The sequence below is a fragment of the Euleptes europaea genome, chromosome 16 (assembly GCF_029931775.1).
Source record: "Euleptes europaea isolate rEulEur1 chromosome 16, rEulEur1.hap1, whole genome shotgun sequence".
Taxonomy (NCBI): Eukaryota; Metazoa; Chordata; class Lepidosauria; order Squamata; family Sphaerodactylidae; genus Euleptes; species Euleptes europaea.
This window is the reverse complement of record NC_079327.1, coordinates 42,389,031-42,412,435: the sequence shown is the minus strand read 5'-3', so window position 1 is coordinate 42,412,435 and position 23,405 is coordinate 42,389,031. Positions and strand designations below refer to the sequence as shown.

The following is a 23,405-nucleotide window of genomic DNA, read 5'->3' as shown; positions in this document are numbered from 1 at the left end:
GCACTTACAGCGCATTCCTGATATTCGGCGTGTGTGGACAGCAGGGAGGAGGCACTGCTGTGCAGCCTCCTAAAAATTTTTTTTTTTACAAACTGTATAAAATGAGTGCTGCTTAAAGGCATTAATTATTTTTTTTACACCTATGTAGTTTAAAAGAATGAAGACTGCTAAAATTGAAACCTAAAGAACCTTTCATTTGTTGGTAGAAAAATTAATTTTTAAGCTAAAAATTGATCAGTTACCACCACTTGGATTTGAACACTTCCTATTAAATCATTCCTGTCTCCTAGTTTTCACACAGATTTGTGCAAAAAACAGTCTTTTTGTACTTTCCCTTTGTATAGCTAAATAGAAGATTGGTTTTTGCATGTTGACACTCAGTGCCTATTTTGAGGCAAATAGGTAGTTCTCAGTATGTCAGTTTGTTGCCAGTCTATTCATTTTATTTCTTGGGAATTTTGATGGTACCGAGTCGACCCTTCTGGGCAAACAGATGGGTTTTTAATGTTACGTGCTTTTTTTAACTGTGTATGTTTAAATCATAGCTCCTAAAGTATTTTATCAACCCACACTCCCTGAAAAGTGATGGTGGAATTACCACTACTGCATAATAAATTAGTGCATGATAAAATAAAGAAACATATGTAGTATAACAGCACAAAAATTTCAACAAGTATTAAAGGCAAGATGTCTTGTTGCAATATAATTTATTTTTATTCAGATTGAATCGATGGTGTGGATAGATCCCTTGAACTTCCTCATTGGACGATGTCACTTCGATGAATCCTTATGATAATTCTATTTTATTGTACCTGGTAGAGTCATAGAGTACCTTACCTCATTCCATTGCTGGAAAAAAACATACTGCTATGAATAAATGTTTTATTTTAAATTTGTTGTAACCAGAACATACAGTCTTCTTTTGTGTTTACTTTCTGACCCTTTCTGTAAATATCAAGTATTTCTTGCTGTTTGTTTGAATTGCCCAACAGTAGTTTCCACTGGGGACTTCAGCATGCATTAGGTTGTCTAAAAGAGGGAAGAGATTCCATTGCGAATATTAAGTAGCCTGTTCATTTCTGGGAAACAGTTTGGTTTCAAGTGTTCTTGCTATAATGTTTTGTTACTTTTTCATTTACGTATGTATGGCTCATGCTTGGTTTAAGATATGACAGTGTGCCTTTTTAATAAAACACATTGACTGTCCATCATTAACAGTAGTCAAGGGAAATCAAGCCATTGGTATGTTAAAGTGTGTGTGTGTAAAGTGCCGTCAAGTCGCAGCCGACTTACGGCCACCCTTTTGGGGGGGGGGGTTTCATGGCAAGAGACTAACAGAGGTGGTTTGCCAGCGCCTTCCTCTGCACAGCAACCCTGGTCTTCCTCGATGGTCTCCCATCCAAATACTAACCAGGGCTGACCCTGCTTAGCTTCTGAGATCTGATGAGATCAGGCTAGCCTGGGCCATCCAGTACACATCCACATTCACTGTTGCACTGAGCAACACGTCCCCTGCTAAGCAAAGGGTTAACTTAAAATAATCTGTGTTCAAATTGTTTGTTCACTGTCAACCTTTAATTGAATTTTAATATTATTAAATACCACCACCACCACCACTACTACTACTACTACTACTACTACTAATACTACTAATAATAATAATAATAATTTTATTTTTACCATGCCCTCCCCCAGCTAGCTGGACTCAGGGCGGCTAACATTACATAAACACTTATAATATACGAAATACAAGTATAATACAAGTATAAAAGGTTTTGGCAGTTTAGGTCTTACCTAACGGTCCTTTGACGGTATGCACATGCACGGGTTCCTTTCTTCCTTGCTCCATCAATACAGCTGAAATTTAAATTATAATAGTGTATTTTTACAAGCTACTGGAATTGCTGAAAAATCAACTCTTCATCCTGTATACCTGACTTCTTTTTTCTTTTACCTCCCCCTTCCCATTCTTATTCTTCATCTCTGCTAACACCCCCCCTCCATACAACTGCTTCTGAAGCCTTAAGGAGGTTTACCTACCAGATGTGAAAATGCTAACTACTCAATGCAATGTTATTAATCTTTTATTAATCTGTTGTCTGGGAGATACAGAATCCATTTTAATGTGTTAAACATTTAGTGTCTTAACAGGGAAAAATAACCCTTCAGGAAGCTTATTTGTTTTAGCATTTTAAATAAGTAGGTGTTTTTTGTTTGTTTTTTCAGAATTTGTACCGCAAGCTTTTGGAATGCCATTATCACAAGTAATAGCTAATGATCGGGCCTACAAACTGAAGCAGGATACTCAGAAAGAAGAGCAGAAGGAAGTTTCAGAGTTTGTAGCTTCCCTTTTGCCATTTGGAAATAAGAGGCAGAACAAAGAACTCTCAAGCAGTAACTCATCTCTTAGCTCCACCTCGGAAACGCCAAATGAATCCACTTCACCTAACACACCAGAGCCAGCCCCGCGAGCAAGGAGGAGAGTAAGTGTCCTGGTGAGGGATGTGTAAACCCTGCTGGCACTGTGGGCGTTGCTGCTCACTGAAGTGACAATCCCAGATCTGTTCTGCTGCTGCTTAGTTAAAGTTAGCCATGACTGAAACAATAGAAGTTGTAATTTTAACAGTCATCTCTCTTTCCCAGCTGTTCGTGGGAGAGAATGAGATGGACACAAGGCTCTTGCCAACACCTCAGGGGACCGAAGGATTCTTTGGAAACTTTTCGTTCTCCAAATCAGATTCTGGTTGGTCTTCAAATTATTGAGGAACAACCTTTTACTTTTGTTTCCTCATTTGTTTATAGTCGATGGCTTACGTTAATGAGAATTACGGTCCAAAATATAAAAATCCTTGTGTGTGTGCGTATAAAATAAAGCCTCAGGGGTTTTTCCTTGCATTGGATATAAACTTAAAAAGTCTCCTGCTTCATAAAAGTCACCAGTATAAGAGTTGCAAATCAGACACTGGCCACTGGAAGTAGTCAAAGCTGATGCATGTAATTTCCCCTTGTCAGTCTGGGGTCCCTCACAGAGAGCAGTGATCCTCATGGAATACACAGGATGCCTGGGAGAAGGACTTTCTTCTCCTAGACATATGGCTTAAATCTCTGAAGTGAAAAATGGATACCTACAATTCTTTTCCCTAAATTTGTTTTGGGCCATTTGTTTCTCATCCATTTAAAATTCGTGCAAGCATCTGTAATTTGGAGTATTCTATTTTTGACAATAACACTGAAACAAGACATTGTAAAGGGCATGACAGCTTCGATCTAGAATTTACTAATTTATACTTCACTCATTGTATCAAGAGCCCTGTCTTCCCTTCTTTGACTTCCATTATATAACTCAGTGCAAAATAAACCCTTTCCTTGACCTTGATACTATCAATACTTACTCAGAAGACACTGACTCAGTAGCAGCTACTCACAACTAAGTGTACATCAGATTTTAGCGTTAGAATTGGTATACACATAAAATATTCTGTTTTAGCTTCTCACATCTATGAAATAATTAGTTGGAAGCCGTAGATTGTGTACTATAGAAATGAAATAAATGCTGTATGCATTTGTGTCCTGCTTATTCATTCTACTTGCTAGTTGGGAACTCTCTTCTATAATATAGTGTTTTGTACACAATTGGAGAATCTTACTAGAGTGTCATTTCTTTTTTCTTTAATTTTGCTCATTTTGTGAGATTTATATACAGATTTTTTAATTTACATTACAAATATGTTTCAGAACATTTTTGTAATTTCTATAGTATTTACTTGTACTTTTAAAAATAAAAATAGCATACCATAGACAATGCCATGTGGTCACAATCTTACTCATAGTTGCTAGTTCGAAGAATAGTCCCCATATTCATACAATCCATATTGTCTTTTGATAATATGGTTGGATAATATGGTGCATTGGCAACTATGAGTAAAATTGCGACCACACGGTGTTGTCTATCTGGTTTGAGCAAGTGTTTTTGCCATGTGTGTTCATGCTTGTTTAAAGGTTTAATTGAATAATAATGGGCTCTTTTCAGAATTAGCGTTGCTCATTTTGTTTCAACATATGGCAAGTTTGATTGTGGATTTTTTCCTTAATGCTTATGTTTTACCACAAAGGCATTAAATGTATCAGCTTACTGTTGTATTGTTAAATAGGTAAATAGTGCTAGCCAATTATTTTTTGTTAGTGGAATTGGTATTCTGTTTTCTGGCAAAGTATTTTAGCAAGAATGATGAAAGAGCATAATTAAGAGTTGAAGAGTATGTGCATGGTTTCTCTAGGTTCTGACAAATGGTTCTTTTATGGAATGTAAGAATTTTAATATCTACTAGAATTCTTTTGGAGACCTAAACAGTAGAAACCATGCAGCCTTTTTGGCAGTATCAGAGACCAAATATTAGAGATGTCTATTCTGCCCCGTGGCGCAGAGTGGTAAGCTGCAGTACTGCACTCAAGCTCTGCTCACGACCTGAGTTCGATCCCAACTGAAGTTGGTTTCAGGTAGCCAACTCAAGGTTGACTCAGCCTTCCATCCTTCCGAGGTCGGTAAAATGAGGACCCAGCTCGCTGGGGGTAAAGGGAAGATGACTGGGAAAGGCACTGGCAAACCACCCCGTAAACAAAGTCTGCCTAGTAAACGTCGGGATGTGACGTCATCCCATGGGTCAGGAATAACAGGGAACGTTCACCTTTTTATTCTTTTTACAGGAACCTTGATAGCTGCTTTATACCAGTTTCTGAGTTTAAATATACTTGCTTCCTTTATCCATTATGTTCATATCTAAATGGCTTTTCTCTATGGCAGATTGAATGTCAAGGAGTTTTTGGGAAGGGGGGCGGGGGGGCTTTAAAGTGCTCTGCGCTGCCAGGGATGGCAGTGGGGATCTGTTTAAAGAGCCACCCACCCACCTTCTCTGGGCTCTTTAAACTGATCCCCACTGCCAGCTTTATTCGGGAACGCGGAATTTCAAGCCGAATTCCACGAATCCAAATAGGGGGAATTCGGAGTTTGGCATTTCCCGAATAAAAACGGGATGAATTTTGCTGAATCCGAATTTTGCCGAATTTTTTTTTCAACAGCTCTACTTCTCACCCACAAGTATATTTTAACAGTATAATCAAATAAGTATGTTAAAAGTAAAAGAAGAAAAATTGCTCCAGAACACCTTAGGCATGATAGTAAATGTTGTTCAAAAATTCTTGTATTTGTGTTTGTCAAGCATTTGGCAGCAGACCCTTGATAATCAGAAAAATATATGATGCTCATACACATACGATTTCTACACATATGGAGCAGATGTAGTGGATATTTATTAACTAAATAATCTCCAGAATTTTTTACTGTCAAATCTGATACTGTAGGTGAATGAAGACCCTAAACACCCCCAGGTCTTCTCTCTATCCTATACTGTTTTTGTTATGTTTGTTTTTCCAGCTTCATAGTGTGCTTCATAGTGAAGAAAAAGAGGAGAAAGATCTTTGACCTATAAGAGATAATTGAAGCAGAAGATTAATTTTGCACTTAATTTTTCAGACTTAATTTTTTAAAAAAATAGGAAATATCTATTTGATGTAATTACAGTTGAAGAGGAACTTTTCTTTCTCTAGTAATGCTTCACTGACATAAATTTCTTAAAAGTTTCTATTACTTGGTTAATATACACATTCCTCAATGCTAATTTTACATTTTGAAGAGAAACTTGGGTTTGTGGACATTCTAAGAGCTCAGAATCCAAATGGGTCTGGGGCAGCCAGTTTAATACCTGCATACCTACCCATTGCTTGCATTTGTGTGTGTGTTGCAGGGTGCAATGTCTGTCGACTCTATTACGGATCTTGATGACAGTCAGTCCCGGCTGCTAGAAGCTCTGCAGCTGTCTTTGCCTTCTGAAATGCAGAGCAAGAAAGAAAAGGCCAGGGACAAGAAACTAAGTCTCAATCCGATTTACAGGCAGGTTCCACGGCTAGTAGACAGCTGTTGCCAGCATTTAGAAAAGCACGGTAAGTGTGTTTCAACTTAGTTATGGGACATATACCTTCACAGTCAACCTAGATGTAACTGGAAGATGTATTTATTCACATATCTTCCTATTGGCATGGAAAGTATGTATGTTTTAACCCCAAATGGAATGTAAGGGGGGGGGGAATGAAATTATACCTCCACTCTGTGTTAAATCACTAACATTGCTTTTAAGCATCTCCCCCCACCCAAAAAAAAACTTTTTTGATAATATAAGGGATCTCCTTCTCAAATGCTTCAATTTTGATTGAAAATAGTCACGTACTACTTTACATATGGATGGAAGGATCCATTTATATAGGCGGATCCAGTTTGAACATCAGACCTTAAAAATTTTTAAATATCGGTTATGGCTAGTCTCCATAAACATATGAACATTAACATGGTAGCTGAACAGACATTTTCACCTAATGCATACTTCAGTTACATACAGCTGGATTTTTGGCACTCAGGTACATCATAAGAACATAAGAAAGGCCATGCTGGATCAGACCAAGGTCCATCAAGTCCAGCTGTCTGTTCACACAGTGGCCAACCAGGTGCCTCTAGGAAGCCCACAAACAAGACAACTGCAGCAGCATCCTGCCTGTGTTCCACAGCACCTAATATAATAGGCATGCTCCTCTGATCCCAGAGAGAATAGGTATGCATCATGACTAGTAGTAGCCATTTTTACTAGTAGCCATGAATACCCCTTTCCTCCATGAACACATCCACTCCCCTCTTAAAGCCTTCCAAGTTGGCAGCCATCACCACATCCTGGGGCAGGCATTCCACAATTTAACTATGAATTGTATGAAAAAATACTTCCTTTTATCTGTTTGGAATTTCTCACCCTCCAGCTTCAGCAGATGACCCCAGTACCTTTGGGGCCCAGAATCATCACCCACAAGGATTCTGCGGACAATTCTGTCCTTTTTATGGTTTCTAGTTTGTTAGACACTATGCCTTCTCTGATATACATACCAATACCCCTCCAATAGGCCCTTCCCTGTCATTTCTATAGAGTTTGTATCCAGAAATGACTGTTTCTCGTCCACCAGCTTTCTGTAATGCTCACTATATCTATGTTCTCGCTCTGGGAGACGGAGGCCATCTTAAGAGTGGGTGTTTCCTCTTCCTCTTGTTCCGGGAGGCAGGACCTAAAAACTTAAACTGCCTATCCCTGGAGGGAACGCCCCCGCCCTTTCCAGTCTTGTTCCTGCCTCGTCCGGGAGAGCAGTGTAATCACGGCTCTCTTCCTTTGAGCTATTTCTAAAATTCTTATCTCTAATTTCTATATTTCTATCCTGTTCTATTTCATATTCTAACCTATATAAAAAAAAAAAAAAAAAAAAAAAAAAAACTTTTTCTTCCTTCTGTCTCTGTCTGTCTTGAGGCTAGGTGCAGAACAGTTTTGTGGCTCCTTCCCGCCAAAACAAAATGGCGTCCGAACAATCGGACAATTACATTTCTGAGGGGGATTTGGTCCCGGAATTACTCCAGGCTATGCCGGTTGACCGGGACTTGCCTTCAAACAGTCACTCTAGTGACTCAAAAGGCAAATTAAAGAAATCTTCTACGAAGCGCAAGAGAGGCTCCTCTCATCAAGGCAGCGCAAAACGCCTCCTCTCCGCCGCTCGCGCCCGCGCATCAGCTGCGGCTGCGGCAACACCGAAAGGAAAAGACAAGGGCTCCGGAGCCGGGAACAGCCGGGGGAAAACAACGGCTTCGGCCGCTATCCCCTCCACAAGCGGACGATCCGCAGATGAGGCTGTTGGCGTCTCGCCACCCAAGAATCCCGTGCTGGCCGCGCCTGAGACTGGTGATGTACTCCCCCCCCCCTTACCCTCCCAATCGGTGGCAAGCGAAATTGCTCTTTTAAGAGCGGAGTTGGCGTCTTTAATTAGAGACGCGTTCTCAGATGGGCTAAGAGCAGTTCAACTCCCCTCCCCCCCTCCTTCAATCAGTGGAATGCAAGCCCCAAATCTTAAGGTACCCGACCCTCGGGCAACTACTCAGTCGGGAGGTGGGGATCCGCGCACGTCACAGGCTGGCGGCGGATGGCCCACCAAAGCAGCCTTAAAGGCTAACTCTGCCTCTCAGCCCCAACAGTTAGAACAGGCGACTTCGCCTTTCTCATCTGATAATGACCTTTCAGACAGGGAGGAGGGTGAGTTTTCTGAAGGGGAAGAGCCTACGCCCCAGCCTACCAAGCAGACTAGACTTTTTGAGGCTGAGGAATTTCAACCCTTCTTAGCAAAAGCATTAGCAGCTCTTGACCTGACTGATGACTCAAACCCTTCCCAAGAAAAGAAAAAAGGGGCAAAAGAATTTTTCCATATGCATAATGTTACTGATAGACTGGTTCCTGTGCCAGATTATTTTCTATCTCTGTTGCAGGGGGAATGGGAGAAACCAATGGGGGGGAAACAATTCCCTCAAATTACTAAAAAGCTATATAATGTGGCCCCTACTGCTTCTGAGTTACTAAAACTCCCCCTAGTGGAAAGCCCCATTACTGCCTTACATTCTTCTGATGCAGTCACAGAAGAGGGCCTAGTTTCCATAAAGGATCCAGCTGATAGAAAGACTGAACTGGCCTGTAAAAAATCCCATGAGGCCTCAGCCCTGGCCATTAGCTCATCCATCACATCCGCCTTAGTATCCAGAGCAGCTATAGTCTGGACTAGAAAATTAGCTAAGCTCATTCCAGAGGAAGACAGAAGTGCTATGGAAGGAGTTTCTAGAATCTTGAAGGCTGTATCCTTCCTGGCTGACTCCACTCTTGACACTATGTGCTTCTCTGCACGGGCACTAGCTACTGCAGATGCAGCTAGGAGAGGCTTATGGTTGCGGCCATGGCAAGCCGAACACAGATCCAAATCAGTACTGATGGGATACCCCTACCAGGGCAAGAAACTGTTCGAGGAAAAGTTAGAAGAAATATTAGTCGAATCTAAGGACAAGAAAAAGTACCTACCCAGAAGCCTACGTAAGGATTCTAAGGGATTCTCTAACCCTACTTCCTTTCGTCCCTTTCACCCGTACTCAAGATACAGGCAAGAACAGAGAAGAGGCCAGTGGAGCTACAACAGGGGTTCCTTTCGTAGAGGGGGGCGCTTCTCTAGGAACTCCAGATCTAGCAATTTTCAAAATGACAAAGGAGACAAGTCCTTTCGTCAACCTAGACAGTGACGCCAAACGCGAACCTGTGGGGGGCAGACTCAGCCTATTCCACAACCAATGGTCTACCTCCCATCCAGACCATTGGGTTTTACAGATAGTGACCCACGGCTACCGAATTCAGTTTTCCAAGTTACCAAGAGATCGACTGGTGGTGTCCCCTGTGTCCCGTCAATCGGACAAGAGACTCAGAACATTGGCAGCAATTCAACACCTTTTGGAAATAAAGGCAATAGAATATGTGGACCCATCGGAACAATCGTTGGGCATATATTCAGTGTTCTTTACCGTGCCAAAGAGAGACGGAGGATGGCGAGCCATCCTCGATTTGAAGTACCTGAACAAACACGTAACATACAGACGATTCAGGATGGAGACCTTAAACTCCATAGCAGAAGCCTTAAGACCCGGAGACTTCCTGTCCTCTGTGGACTTAACAGAGGCCTACCTGCACATCGCCATTCATCCGGATCACAGACGATTTCTCAGGTTCCTGCACCACGGTCGCCATTACCAGTTCAAGGCACTTCCCTTCGGGTTAGGGTCAGCTCCTCGGGTCTTCACCAAGGTCCTGGTGACCTTGGTCGCCTTAGCACGTCAAGAGGGCGTAAGAATCCATCCCTACCTCGACGACATCCTAATCTGCTCGTCCTCAGAAGAACAAAGCGTCCAACACACAAGAATGGTTCTACAACTATTACACAACCACGGCTTTCTAATCAACCAAAAGAAAAGCCATCTCCAGCCCTCTCGACATCTACGACATCTAGGAGTGTACATCAACACCAACAACAACTCCTTCGTCTTACCTCCAGACAAAATTCAAAAAATCTGCGCTCTGGCAAAAACAACTATACAAGCTACCACAGTTCGCCTCATGACCCTGGCCAAACTACAGGGTCTGATGATTTCCTGCATCCCTGCAGTGCAGTGGGCACGCCTCCACTCCAGGCCTCTGCAGTGGTTCCTAAAAATCTATCAGAAGGACATCCTGATAAAGAGGAACAAATCCCTGCTTCTCTCCTCAGCGACAAGGCGCAGTCTCAAGTGGTGGACCTTCCCAGAAAATCTACAGAAAGGGGTTTGCTACATACGACAGCCTCCAATTCAGCTGTTCACGGATGCATCTCTCAAAGGATGGGGAGCCACTCTGAAGAGTATTCCAGCTCAAGGCACTTGGTCAACACAAGAACAGCGGATGAACATCAACGCTCTAGAGATCCGGGCAATTTACTATGCCCTCCGGCACTTCAAGCATCATCTATCAGGGAAGGACGTACTGGTGAGAACGGACAATGTGGCGGCGAAAGCTCACCTGAACAAACAGGGGGGCTCTCGATCATCTACGCTACACCAAGAAGCTCTAAGGATTCTGTTCTGGGCGGAGTCCAATCTATGCTCCATAACAGCAGAACACATTCAGGGAGTCCTCAATGTAGACGCAGACTGGCTCAGCAGACAAAATCTCAACGAAGCAGAGTGGTCCCTGAATCGCGAAGTCTTCCAACTACTGACAGTCCAGTGCGGCACGCCCATAGTAGATCTCTTTGCGTCGAACAAAAACCATCAGCTCCCAAGATATTACACCAGATATGTCCAGACAGGAGCGGAGCAGACAGATGCGCTCACAACACCATGGCCACCGGGGCTGCTATATGCCTTCCCTCCATTCCCACTCCTTCCCAGAGTCCTCAGGCGAATCAACTTGCTTCAAGCCACAGTCATCCTGGTGGCTCCTTATTGGCCGCGTCGCCCATGGTTCCCCACTCTGCTAGAAATGTCCATCACAAAACCATGGACGCTTCCACTTCGACCGGATCTCCTCCTTCAGGGACCAATCCATCATCCAGATCCAGGTTGGTACAAGCTGACCGCCTGGGTATTGAGAGGAGTCGCCTCCTAAAGCTGGGATACGACACAGAAATAACAGAAACTATCCTTGCTGCTCGAAGACCTTCTACAAAACGAATTTATAACACCACGTGGAAGGCATTCGTTAGATGGTGCCAGAGGAAGCACGTTGACCCCATCAAACCACACGTTTCTAAAATATTGGCCTTTTTACAAGACGGTCGAAGACAGAACTTGTCCCCTGCCACATTACGCCGTCAGCTGTCAGCAATTGCCACTATTGTTCCTAAAGTATCAGGCTACACCTTAACTAGACATCCACATATTAAGGCATTTCTAAGGGGACTTACTCTGGTTTCTCCTCCGGTTAAACACAGATTCCCTACCTGGAGCCTACATACGGTCTTAACGGCCCTTACACGACCTCCCTTTGAGCCGCTAAAGTCTATCACCTTAAGCTGTCTAAGAATGAAAACTCTATTTCTAACAGCAGTCACGTCAGCCAGGCGGGTCTCAGAATTAGGGGCCCTATCCATCAGACCGGGTCTTTGTACATTCCACAAAGACAAAGTAGTCCTTGCTCCTGACCCTTCCTTTATCCCTAAAGTCAACTCCAAATTTCACAGACATCAGGATGTAGTTCTTCCCTCTTTCTGTCCAAATCCAAAAGCGCCACAAGAGAGAATCTGGCATACCTTAGATCTCAGACGAGCCCTGCGCATCTACATTGCCCGTACAGAACACATCAGAGTATCTGATGCCCTCTTCATTAATCTGTCAGCTCCAAACAAGGGTAAACCCATGTCCCGCACTTCCATCAGTCGCATTATTACTCAATGCATCTCTCAGGCTTACAAAGCGGCAAAAATACCAGTACCTGCTGGCCTAACAGCCCACTCAGTCAGAAGCGCAGCCACATCAGCAGCCTTCGACCGCAGAGCTCCGTTAGAGGAGATTTGTAAGGCCGCTACATGGTCTTCTGTCTCTACATTTGTGAGACATTACAAAATAAATCTCTATGCCTCAGCTGATGCCGCCTTTGGCAGGCGGGTTCTTCAAAGTGTTCTCCACGACGTCTGATCCCACCCGGGCAGGGACAGCTCTTTTAAGTCCCACTCTTAAGATGGCCTCCTCTCCCAGAGCGAGAAAGAGCCTTGGTTACTCACCGTGAAGGCTTCTTCTGCTCTGGGATACGGAGGCCATCTTGCCCGCCCAGACGTCTAAGTAAATTAGGGAGAATGCTATACAAATTAGCACAAATAAAATTTGATTGGCTCAAATTAAAATGATTGGACACAGTTTTCAAGTTAGATTTACGTATAAATTTTATTTACATGATTATAGTTAAAGTTACAACTATTGCATTACTATTATATCTGTTTACTGTTCTTTACTTACTGTTCTATGTTTTAACGGTTAAGCTCCTTGCTCGGAAAGTTTTTTGACTGAAAAGGGCGGGGGCGTTCCCTCCAGGGATAGGCAGTTTAAGTTTTTAGGTCCTGCCTCCCGGAACAAGAGGAAGAGGAAACACCCACTCTTAAGATGGCCTCCGTATCCCAGAGCAGAAGAAGCCTTCACGGTGAGTAACCAAGGCTCTTTTTCCCTTAAAACCAAGCACTCTAACTCCCCCATTTTCACTTGGACGCTTCTAGCATTATCATAGAAACACACCATCTCTCTCTTTCGACTTGCCTGGCATGTGCCCTTGGGCATCCTTAAGTGGCTATCCCACTTTACTTTACCATCCCCTTTCATTCCCCTGTGGGCAATCAGAAGCAATTTTTGCTTTGTCCATTTGCATTGAGTCTGCTCGAATTGGATGCTTCTCAGCTCCTGTTGGCTTTCTCCCCAGGTTCAGTTTAAAAGATACTCTGCCAACAGTCTGGTTCCATCCTGGTTCAAGTGGAGCCCATCTCTTTTGTATAGGCCTGGCTTGTCCCTAAATGTTGCCCAGTTCCTAACAAATCTAAAGCCCTTCTCCCTACACCGTCGTCTCATCCACATGTTGTGGATCCCAACTGTGCCTGCTTAGCTGGTCCTGCACGTGGAACAGGTAGAATTCAGAGAAAGCTACCTTGGCAGTCCTGGCTTTTAGTCTATTGCCTAGCAACCTAAATTTGGATTCCAAGACCTCAGGACTACACTTCCCCATGTCATTGGTGCCAATGTGCACCATGACCACTGGTTCCTCCCCAGCACTATCTACCAGACTACCTAAATGATGGGAAATGTCTGCAACCTTCGCACTAGGCAGGCAAGTCACCATGCGGTCCATGCGCCTGCCAGAAACCTAAGTGTATCTACATTTCTAAGGGTTGAATCTCCCATTACAGGAAGCCCCCCCTCCCCTCAGAAGCATATCCTCAGTACGAGAGGATATCTGTTCACCCGCCAAGGAAGGTATCACATCCCCTTACCTCAGATAGATTACCTCCTTCACCAAGGGCTCCATCATCCGTGACTGGCAGGGAGCCCTCACCCTGGGACTGGGATGTGACTATCTGATGCCTGGAGTCCTTACCCACCTCTCTCTCTCTGCCTGTCTCAGCTCCTCCAGTTGAGCTACCTTGGTCTCAAGGAAGTGAACTTGCTCCTTGAGAGCCAGGAGTTCCCTGCATAGAGCACACACCCATGACTTCTGTCCAGCAGGCAGATCAGCACACTGGATAGCCCACTGACCCCTGCTGGCTTTCTAGCTTCATAACTGGTATTTTAATTATTTATTTTTGGTGTTTTAACCCTCTAAATGAAAGTGTCCTGCCCTCTATACCCTTCACCCTTCCTCTACTGAATAAGGGCCTAGTGCCCTGGCTTCCTTGCCCTGCTGCTAACTCACACTGATGCTTAACTTGCTTGGTATTTTTTCAGGGCACACAGATCTACACTGCTCCAATAACAGGGTTCTTTCCCCCATCCTATAGTGTCCCCAGGCCAAGACCCACAGGGCAAGAGCTCTTGTGCCCTCACCCTTTGGCTCGTGCCTCTGGCGAGGAAGAACATTTGCAATTTAAATGCTTACAGCATCCGCCCTCACACACAAGCTCCACCGAGCATCAAGCATCAATTAAAAAAAACCTCTTTTGAAGGCTGCAATCAGGCTACGAGCACCTACCCTCCCTGAAACACGGTCCTCTCATTTGAACACATGAAGTTGCCTTATACTGAATTAGACCCTTAGTCCATCAAAGTCAATATTGTCTACTCAGACCAGCAGCAGCTCTCCAGGATCTCAGGCAGAAGTCTTTCATATCACCTGCTTGCCTAGTCCCTTTAACTGGAGACACCGGGGATTGAACCTGGGACCTTCTGCATGCCAAGCAGATGCTCTACCACTGAGCCACAGCCTCTCCCTCTCACAGCAACCTCAGTTAATGCTCCCCAGCAGTGTTAGGAGAGGCAAAAATCAGCACTCACTTCCCCCTGCCAGCAGCTCTGCCTCTATCTCCCAGCTCAACCTAGCTGATTTACATTCAGCCTCTAATTGGGTCTTGTATGATCTTCAGAGTTCTGGGAAACCTTCTGCTTCACAATAGGGCCCTGTGTACCTCTGCAGCACAAGGCAGATTTAAGCCAAATTAGACAAAGGAAAGGGGGGGGGCGTATGATCAGTGCCTTCATATGTTTAAAATGAAATGCATTTGGGAGGACATTAATCTGGCTGAAGCAGTGACGAGAAGAAAGGATGTTCAAACCATTTCCCTTCAGCTATTTCCCCCCTTGCGACTGTCCCTACCCACAGTACTTTCTCATGTGTGGGAGAGAGAGAGAGAAAACAGGACCTTTTATGTTAATCCCATGAATGGTAAAATGAGTTGTGGGCTTTATGTGGAAAAAGTGCTCTGATCAGATTCATAGTCCCCATGGATTTTTTAAAAAATGAAAGCTACTGAGACGCTGCTCATATAAGCATTATTTTTTGGTGATTGTAAGGTGTGTAAGTCTCAGGCACACTTATACATTCACTTTTCTTTCACCCCATCATCCCTGTAGGAGACAGTTACTTAAACAGGCACAATACTGAGCTAATCTCTTTCAGGATCTTCCCTTTTTTGATCTGTGAACCATCTTAACCATTTTGATGCTCTCATCAAGACAATGAGGCTCAAGTGTCTTTATATGTGAGAACTATACTGGCTGTGTTATAGGTTGGTCTTAGAGTTCCCTCTAGTGTCACCCTTGAACCGCTGCTATAGAGTAGCTGAAAAACCACCCCAGGTGAAGACCAGTAAGCTTCAGTTGAGAATATTATTAACCACATCCAACTTTTTCTGAATTGTAAACATGTTTCTATGGGGGGTGGGCAGGGGAAATTAACTGGAGTTAATTAATTTGGATATATGGTATCACATTTATAGACTATAAATATGTAAAATTTTCATGCTGAAATAATTTAGAACAATCCATCAGTGTTTCACCAAAGCTTTAAATAATAATTTTTTAAAAAAGGATTTATTGTGTTTTCTAGGTCTGCAGACAGTGGGAATATTCAGAGTTGGAAGCTCAAAAAAAAGAGTGAGGCAGGTGAGCCAGTACCTTGCAACATTTATGATTTTTTCACAGTTGATAAAACACAAATTTGCTGCCAATCCTATTAAATCTAGTAAGAGTATTCTTCTTTGCTTAAGTAATTTTACAGAACTTAGTCATAGAACCATAGAGTTGGAAGGGACCACCAGGGTCATCTAGTCCAACCCCCTGCACAATGCAGGAGATTCACAACTACCTCACCCCCATACCCCCAGTGACCCCTGCTCCATGCTCAGGAGAGGGCAAAAAAAAAAAAAAAACCCTCCAGGATCTCTGGCCAATCTGGCCTGGAAGAAAATTGCTTCCTGACCCTAAAGTGGCGATCTGTACTTTTGGCATGCAAAAGAGGGCCCTGAGAGCCAAACACTGACGCAACCCTTCCTGCCCTCCCTCCCATGATCTGCCTAAGTTCACAGAATTAGAGGAACCACTCTAACTGTTAGAAAGTTCTTCCTAATGTTTAGCTGGAAACTCTTTTGATTTAATTTCAACCCATCCTCTATATAGCAGCCCTTCAAATACTTGGAGATGGTTATCATATCACCTCTCATTCGTCTCCTCTGCAGGCTAAACATACATTCAGGCTAACTATAGTCATCTGCAAAACGACTGTAAAAAAAACTTCTGAGAGAATACTAATACCAAAAAAAGCTTTCAAGCCATTTTTTTTAAAATTAAACACCAAGCTTACTTTACCTTGTGCTACCTTTCAAGCCATTGTAAAATTTGGAATAAACATTGGCATTGCTTTATTTAGTTAAGAAATGGTAGTTGCCGACTCTGCATACATTGATGATAAAAGGCACCTGCTGGTCTGTCAGTAATGCAGTGTGTTAGTCTCGGGTTTCAAATGCTGCTTCTCTTCCTCCCTCCCACCTCCATCACACTCATGTTGACTTCCATGTTTCTTCACTAAGTTAACTGTAGTGCTTGGCATTATTTATGATGTGTTTTGGATATTTCCCCTTAGGTGGAGTTTCTGATTATGTTCTTTGTGAAATGCTTTTGCAAAGAAAGAAAACCCACAGATTTATTTTAGTATGTCTAAGTAAGATATGGCCCTGACCTGGATGGCCCTGGCTAGCCTGATCTCGTCATATCTCAGAAGCTAAGCAGGGTAAGCCCTGGTTAGTATTTGGATGGGAGACCATCAAGGAAGTCCAGGGTTGCTATACAGAGGAAGGCACTGGCAAACCACCTCTGTTAGTGTCTTGCCTTGAAAACCCCATGAGGGGTCGCCATAAGTCGGCTGCGATTTGACAGCACTTTACACACACACACACACACACACACACACACACACGTCAGATGTGAGATCCAGAAAAGATCCAATTTAATTAGTTCTTCGCTGCTGAAATCATTTAGGAAGCCTCAGTTATACTTTTTACTAGTTTTAACTATCTGAAGGCCAAACTAGAGATGTAATAGGTATATTCACATGTATTGTGGCAGTGTTTGCATGGGGCTGGATCCAGTTTGGGGAAAAAGACAGCCTGCGTGCACCCTTTTCCCCACTCTGGGGATCCCAATAAGGGATTCTGGGGGAGGCCTGGCAGGAGACATGCCCAGATCAGGGGGCTGTCAGGGTGGCCTCCCTTCAAGTGGCAGGGGATTCACAGAGTGGCTCATGTCCATGTGATATCCTGCATAGTGCCATCCCAGGCTACTCCCAGCAGGTGGGCTGGGAGTAGGAGGTCCTCACAGGCTACTCTCCAGCAGGTGGGCTGAGAGTAGGAGGTACATCATCGACTGGCAGTCGGGCCAGCCTATGCCCGGGATCCAACCCCTATGCTACGCCAATGCCCTTACGCTGTAACCAATAAAAGTTGTGGCCATTTTTATCCCAACAATGTGTCTATGCTCTTATTTGCATGCTACAGTTTTGTTGTGGGGTTAGGTTCAGTGTAGCCAGCTCCAGCCACTCCCCAATTAAACGCTGGGTCGGCAAGGAGTCGCCATAAGTCAGCTGCGATTCAATGGCACTTTACACACACACACAAGTAAGATGTGAGATCCAGAAAAGATCCAATTTAATTAGTTCTTCGCTTCTGAAATCATTTAGGAAGCCTCAGTTATACTTTTTACTAGTTGCAACTATCTGAAGCCCAAACTAGAGATGTAATAGGTGTATTCATGTGTATTTATTACACCACTGTGGCATAGTAGTATTGGACTAGGAGCAGGGTCGCCCGGGTTCAAACCCCCACTTGTCATGCACTACATTGGGTAGCTTTGGGTCAGTCATGACTGTGTAGCCTAATTTACACTGCAGGTTGTCATGAGAAGAAACTTGAGGAAGGGGGAACCTGCACACTTCTCTGAGTTTCTTGGAAGCAGGGCAGCATAAAAATGTACTCAAAGAGGATTTACCTCTTGGTTCACATGGCAAGCAGGGAGTGTATTTGTGTGTCTGTTTTTAAACTGGGACATGTGCTATAGAAGAGTTAAATCCTGTCTCCGCTCTGTCATTACACTGTGTTCCATTGGTTAAAGCATTTTCTTTCTAGCGTAACCCACCTCTGGTATCAGAGCCAGGCTATAAAAAAAAACAACCACTTTAAACAATGAAGTGTAGTGAAGTGAGGAGGCAAAAGGGATAGGTTTAGTTCCTCACACCTACACACTTGGTTTTCTATTAACATGTATTCTAGCTCTGATTCACTGTTAACTGCCTTTGTTAATATTACCACTTGTGTAGCAATGGATACAGTGATACGACATAGGGCTTTTCAAAAGCTCTCCTTTATATTGTCTTTCGAATGTTGTTCTTTCTTGATGAGATAAAAGGCTTGGCAAAGTATGCAGCTGGTAACGAAAAACTGTAGATATGACCTTTCTTTTGTTGATTTTTCCAGTTACGTGAAGAGTTTGACCGTGGCGTAGATGTCATGCTGGAAGAAGAACACAGCATCCATGATGTGGCTGCTTTATTAAAGGAATTTCTTCGTGACATGCCCGATCCACTGCTGACTAGAGAACTTTATACTCCTTTCATCAGTACTCTCTGTGAGCATTGGCAGCCTTCTTTGTTTTTCCTGATTCATCAATAAAACGCACACTCTCCAATGGGAACCCAAAGTGGGCTACATCATTCTCCTTTCCTTCACAACAACCCTGTGAGGTTAGGCTGACTGTGTATGACTGGCCCAAGTCAACACAGCAAGTTTATATGGCAGAGTGGGGATTCAAACTTGACTGTCCATTCTCCTAGTCCAACCACTGGCCCAAGTCAACACAGCAAGTTTATATGGCAGAGTGGGGATTCAAACTTGACTGTCCATTCTCCTAGTCTAACCACTATACCACACTGGCTCTCTACATGTAATGGAAAAGCTCTAGGAGCAACTTACGAGATTTGTTCCTGACTTCTTCTATTCTAAATAATGTGTGTAGGGCTCTCAGTCTTTATTAAGAACATCGTGTTTTTGAAATGAACATGGATGTTAATATTTTAAAATGACTCCCGCTTTAGAGTCGTATTACATATACAGACTTGTGTTGACATATTTTTCTTTTCTGTTGCAGTATTGGAGCCCCATGAGCAACTGAGCACTCTACAACTTCTTATTTATCTTCTACCTCCTTGCAACTGTGACACTTTGCATAGACTCCTCCAGTTCCTTGCCACTGTGGCTAGCCATGCAGAGGACAGAATAGATCAGGACAGCCAGGAGGTAAATTCACAATATTTCTGATCTTCAAAGTAACATGATTAATTTTTCTGTAAACTCACTGCTTCTGTACCTTTGCTTATTTTGCTTTTTCCATGGTATAAAATGATGAAGTAAAAAAGGTCACGATCTAAAGTAAGATTGGTATTCGTTGCGTGGTAAAAATGAAAAGAAAATATATTCCTAGAATTGAAAACTTGTCCACATTATTATTATTATATTAAAATATTTTCCAACTACAGATAAAGGAAAGGATTTATGGGTTAGATCATATGCAAAACTGTAGGCAGTTCTAACAGAGGAATCTTTTATAGAATACTGATAGTAAAGATAAGCAAGATAAGTAAAATGTCACTGAATTTTCTGAAAGTCAGCCACTGGTTTTTAGATGGCTTAACTCAGTTCATTCCCCTTTAATCCTTCACCTCATGTAAGACAACTTTGTAAAACATTTTGAAATATTGTTGTGCAAATTATGTTATTTTAATCAATATCCTGATCATGTTACATTTTCCAACATTTATTCCTACTACACTGAATAATTGTATCCTACTACTGTTGATGGTTAATATTGAATTCCAGGATCTAAGGCAACAGGTTTGATACTATGATTATGAGTCCAGCCCAATTTTTATAAATTTCTGTAGGTTCTATGATTTCTGGTTCATATTTCTACTAGCTAAAGTTGGGCTTTAGCAAGGGTTATGATGGCTTATGATAAACTCAGACTTTACTACCATGTATGAATACTTAGTCCTGCTTTAGGCTGTCCCCTAAAGCATGTTTGGAGACTTGCGAATAAGCAGTCGTTTAATGCTGAAGTTCCGTGGGGCACTTGGTGCTCCGTGAAACATCTCCTAGTTCTTCATGAAGAGATTGGAAAGAAAAATACTACTGTCATTCGGTTTAGTATATAGGTGCTAGGTGAAAATTAGTGCTCCGTGATTAGTTTCTCTCATAAAAAGTACTCCATGACTCAAAAAGTTTGGGAACCTCTGGTTTAATGCATTACTTTCCCCGCTTTGTAAGTGGCTTCATTCTGTAGCATAGCTTGCCATGATGTCAAACTCTACACACTGTCTTTATGACTTGTCTTCCATGCTGGACTCTAAAACCTTTGTTTGAAGAAGGTTTTGGAATGTGGTCTGGTGGGCAAGTGTGAACTATGGATTGCTGTTTTAGACATCACGGTTAGTATTAAACAGGATGCAAAGAGGAGGCCAGATGCAAAAGGAGAAGAATTGCTGTGAAATCTATGACTTGTTCATGATCCAGACTAAAGTAGCAGTTTCTATCAATTCCCCTTTTGACTTATTACACTCTGGATGTCATGCTTCACGGTCCCCTGTCTGCCAAGAGCAGAATTTCATGGAGATCAGTGGGCTGAAGAGGGAGGGGGGGAGGGTAGAAAAGTCCCATTCTGCCGTTGGAAAATTTAGCCTGGATCCAACGCTATGGTTGGAGGGGGTTATCTTTATTCAGTCATAATGCTCATTAGTGCAAAAAAGCAAGGGAAGGAATTCATTGTGATTGTTTTGCTTGCTTACATGACTGTCTAGACCTGACACAGCTCCATCTGAAACATTACCTATCAGACTAGTAAACATGCTCAAGAGTTTTCCATTTCAGCAACACAAATTCCCAGTTACCCCTGGACTAGAAACTTGCAATATGATGTGACAATTTGTGATTTTATGCAGCATTGATGGGGTGCTGAGAAACAGCCATGGCCAGGCTATTTACAGTGTTTTTGAATAACCAGTGTAACACACTGATTACCTTTTGGGTTGATTATCTTCAAGCATTCTCAGCCAGCCGGATTGTAAGCTCAAAGGCAAGGTAAAGATGTGTTGCCCTGTTGTGAATGAATTTTGAATGTTCATTTATTTATTTATTTATTATTTTACAGCAGGTGGCTCAAATATATCAGGGAATGCTGGGCCTTAATCTGGTTAATAAAGTTATTCTCAACTTTCTAAGCAGTCATTTCTGGAGGAGGAAGGATCCAATTCTGTCGTTTTTGTTTCTAGATTCCAGGCAATAAGATGACATCGCTTAACCTAGCCACTATATTTGGGCCTAATCTGTTGCACAAGCAGAAGACTACAGACAAAGAATTCACGGTTCAGAGCAGTGCTCGTGCTGAGGAGAGCACGGCAATCATTGCTGTGGTACAAAAGATGATCGAAAACTATGAAATGCTTTTCATGGTAGGTGGAAACCTGCTGTACGTCGATGGTTTTGAAATTTATATCCCACAGTTCAAAAAGCCCAAAGTCATATACAGCCAGTTATTTAAGACAAAATAGGTAAACTCTTCCAGTACTTAAAATGCAAAGGTGATCATTCACAACATTGCAAAGTACCAGGCAACACCTACAAAGCCACAGTATAAAGAAACTGTTAAAAGCCCTGAAGTGGAGGGCATTGTTGAAAGGCCTGCTGGTGTTGTGCCGACCTAACCCATTCAGACACGCAAGCTACACGCATACTCACAGAACCGCTTGTCAGTGGCCCCACTCCCCCTTTCCTTTAGCATCAAGCAAGTAGGCACACACACACATGCCAAAGGCTGTAATCTTTCCTCTCACATAAGGGAACAGCCTTCCTCCCACCTATTCCCCATTCAAGTTTCGCTTCACCCTGCAAGGGAACAATAGAGTTCTATTCATTAATGTAGCAATGCTCACGCAGGCGCTGTAGAAACTAATGACGTTGCATTGACAAGCTAACATCGAATGTTATTGGAATGTCAAATGTCTATAAAACCTCTTGCATTGCCCCTCCCTCGGTGTGACAGGATTGCGGAGCTTTGTCTGGATCCCGGATCACCCGGTTATGACTTCTTGGCCAATAAAGCAAGCTGTAAGCTCACACCAGCCTCCTTGCCCTCATTACTCCATTGGACTCTATGTTAATGGGGGGGCACATCACTGGAAGTATCTGAGTGGCTGTGTGGGCTCCTAGAGAGGGAGCAATGCTCCTGCTTAAATGCTGGTCCCAGATCATAAACCAGTCTTTTTACAGTTCAGGAATGTTTGTAATCCTTTTTCCTTGTGGGGGAAAAGTGGCATAGGGACATTTGTGAACAGTGCTACTCATATGTTGGCAATAATGATTTTGTTGCAGTGAACTGAAAAATACAGTAACTTTTGATGAAGTGCTATTATGTTATCTTCTATCTTAGGATCATTTTATACAAGAACAGTAAATCACGTTTTTCTTTAGGTGTGCATTGCATTTAAACTTTTAATAGGGCAGAGGTATGAAAGTCTGGGGTCTCTCTCCTCAGTTTAATTTAAAAGTTTAATTTAAAAAGGCTTTCAGAATGATAAGAAGAACATTTATTAAAGCACAGTTACAAAATTATATTGCTATGTAATCAATTTACACTGAAGGAAACATCTTGGATTCAATCACAGTGATCACAGCACTGCTACTTGTTAACCCTACAGTTCCCTACATTCCTAGGGCCTACTCATCCCACGCCCCTATGCATGGTCAGGAATAGGGTTACCAGCTCTGGCCTGGGAAATTCCTGGAGATTTGGGGGGCCGTGTCTGGGGGAGGGAACAGCCTGAAACAGCCAGGGAGCTTAACAGGGGGACGCAGTGTCATATAATCTACCATCTGAAGCTGCCGTTTCATCCTGGGGAACTAATCGCTGTAGTCTGTGGATCAGCTATAATTCTTGGAGAACTCCAGGATCCACCTGCAGCACAGTCTCTAGCACTTGGTATATTTGTGATTACTGTCTCAACAAAAAGAAGGCAGTCTTTTACATTTCATAAACATTCCAAGCAGTACAATATTGAGTTTTACTTTAGACATAATAGCTGTGTATTCTTATGGCATAAGAAGATAACAGGTGCCCCTTTGGATCAGACCGATGTTTTATCTAGTCCAGCATTCACAGAATGAGCAGCCAGTTTGCTCTGAAGGGCCAAAGGCTCTCCCTGACGTAGCCTCCTAGCACTGGTGTTCAGAGGTTGATTGCCTCTGCACGAGGAGGTTCCCTTTAGTAACTTTAGCCAGTAGCCATTGATTAACCTCTCCTCCATGAATTGGTCTAATCCCAGTGGAATGAATATATTTATATTTGGTAAGGAAATATTGCCTATTTGTGTACTTTACATCGCTTCAGAACTTTCAAGTGTGGTTCATCTCAAAGCAAA

At 42.9% G+C, this 23,405-nt stretch overlaps 1 protein-coding gene across 1 annotated transcript in view; it reads left to right on the top strand.

The window, feature by feature from the left end:
* ARHGAP6 (Rho GTPase activating protein 6) overlaps nt 1-23,405 on the top strand; it is a 65,037-nt gene that overhangs the window by 29,759 nt on the left and 11,873 nt on the right. Inside the window, exons 3-8 of the mRNA XM_056861894.1 lie at nt 2,227-2,483; nt 5,802-5,997; nt 15,498-15,553; nt 18,415-18,565; nt 19,085-19,233; nt 21,261-21,440. Of these exons, the coding sequence (XP_056717872.1) occupies nt 2,227-2,483; nt 5,802-5,997; nt 15,498-15,553; nt 18,415-18,565; nt 19,085-19,233; nt 21,261-21,440 (989 nt within the window). The remainder of the gene's footprint in view (nt 1-2,226; nt 2,484-5,801; nt 5,998-15,497; nt 15,554-18,414; nt 18,566-19,084; nt 19,234-21,260; nt 21,441-23,405) is intronic.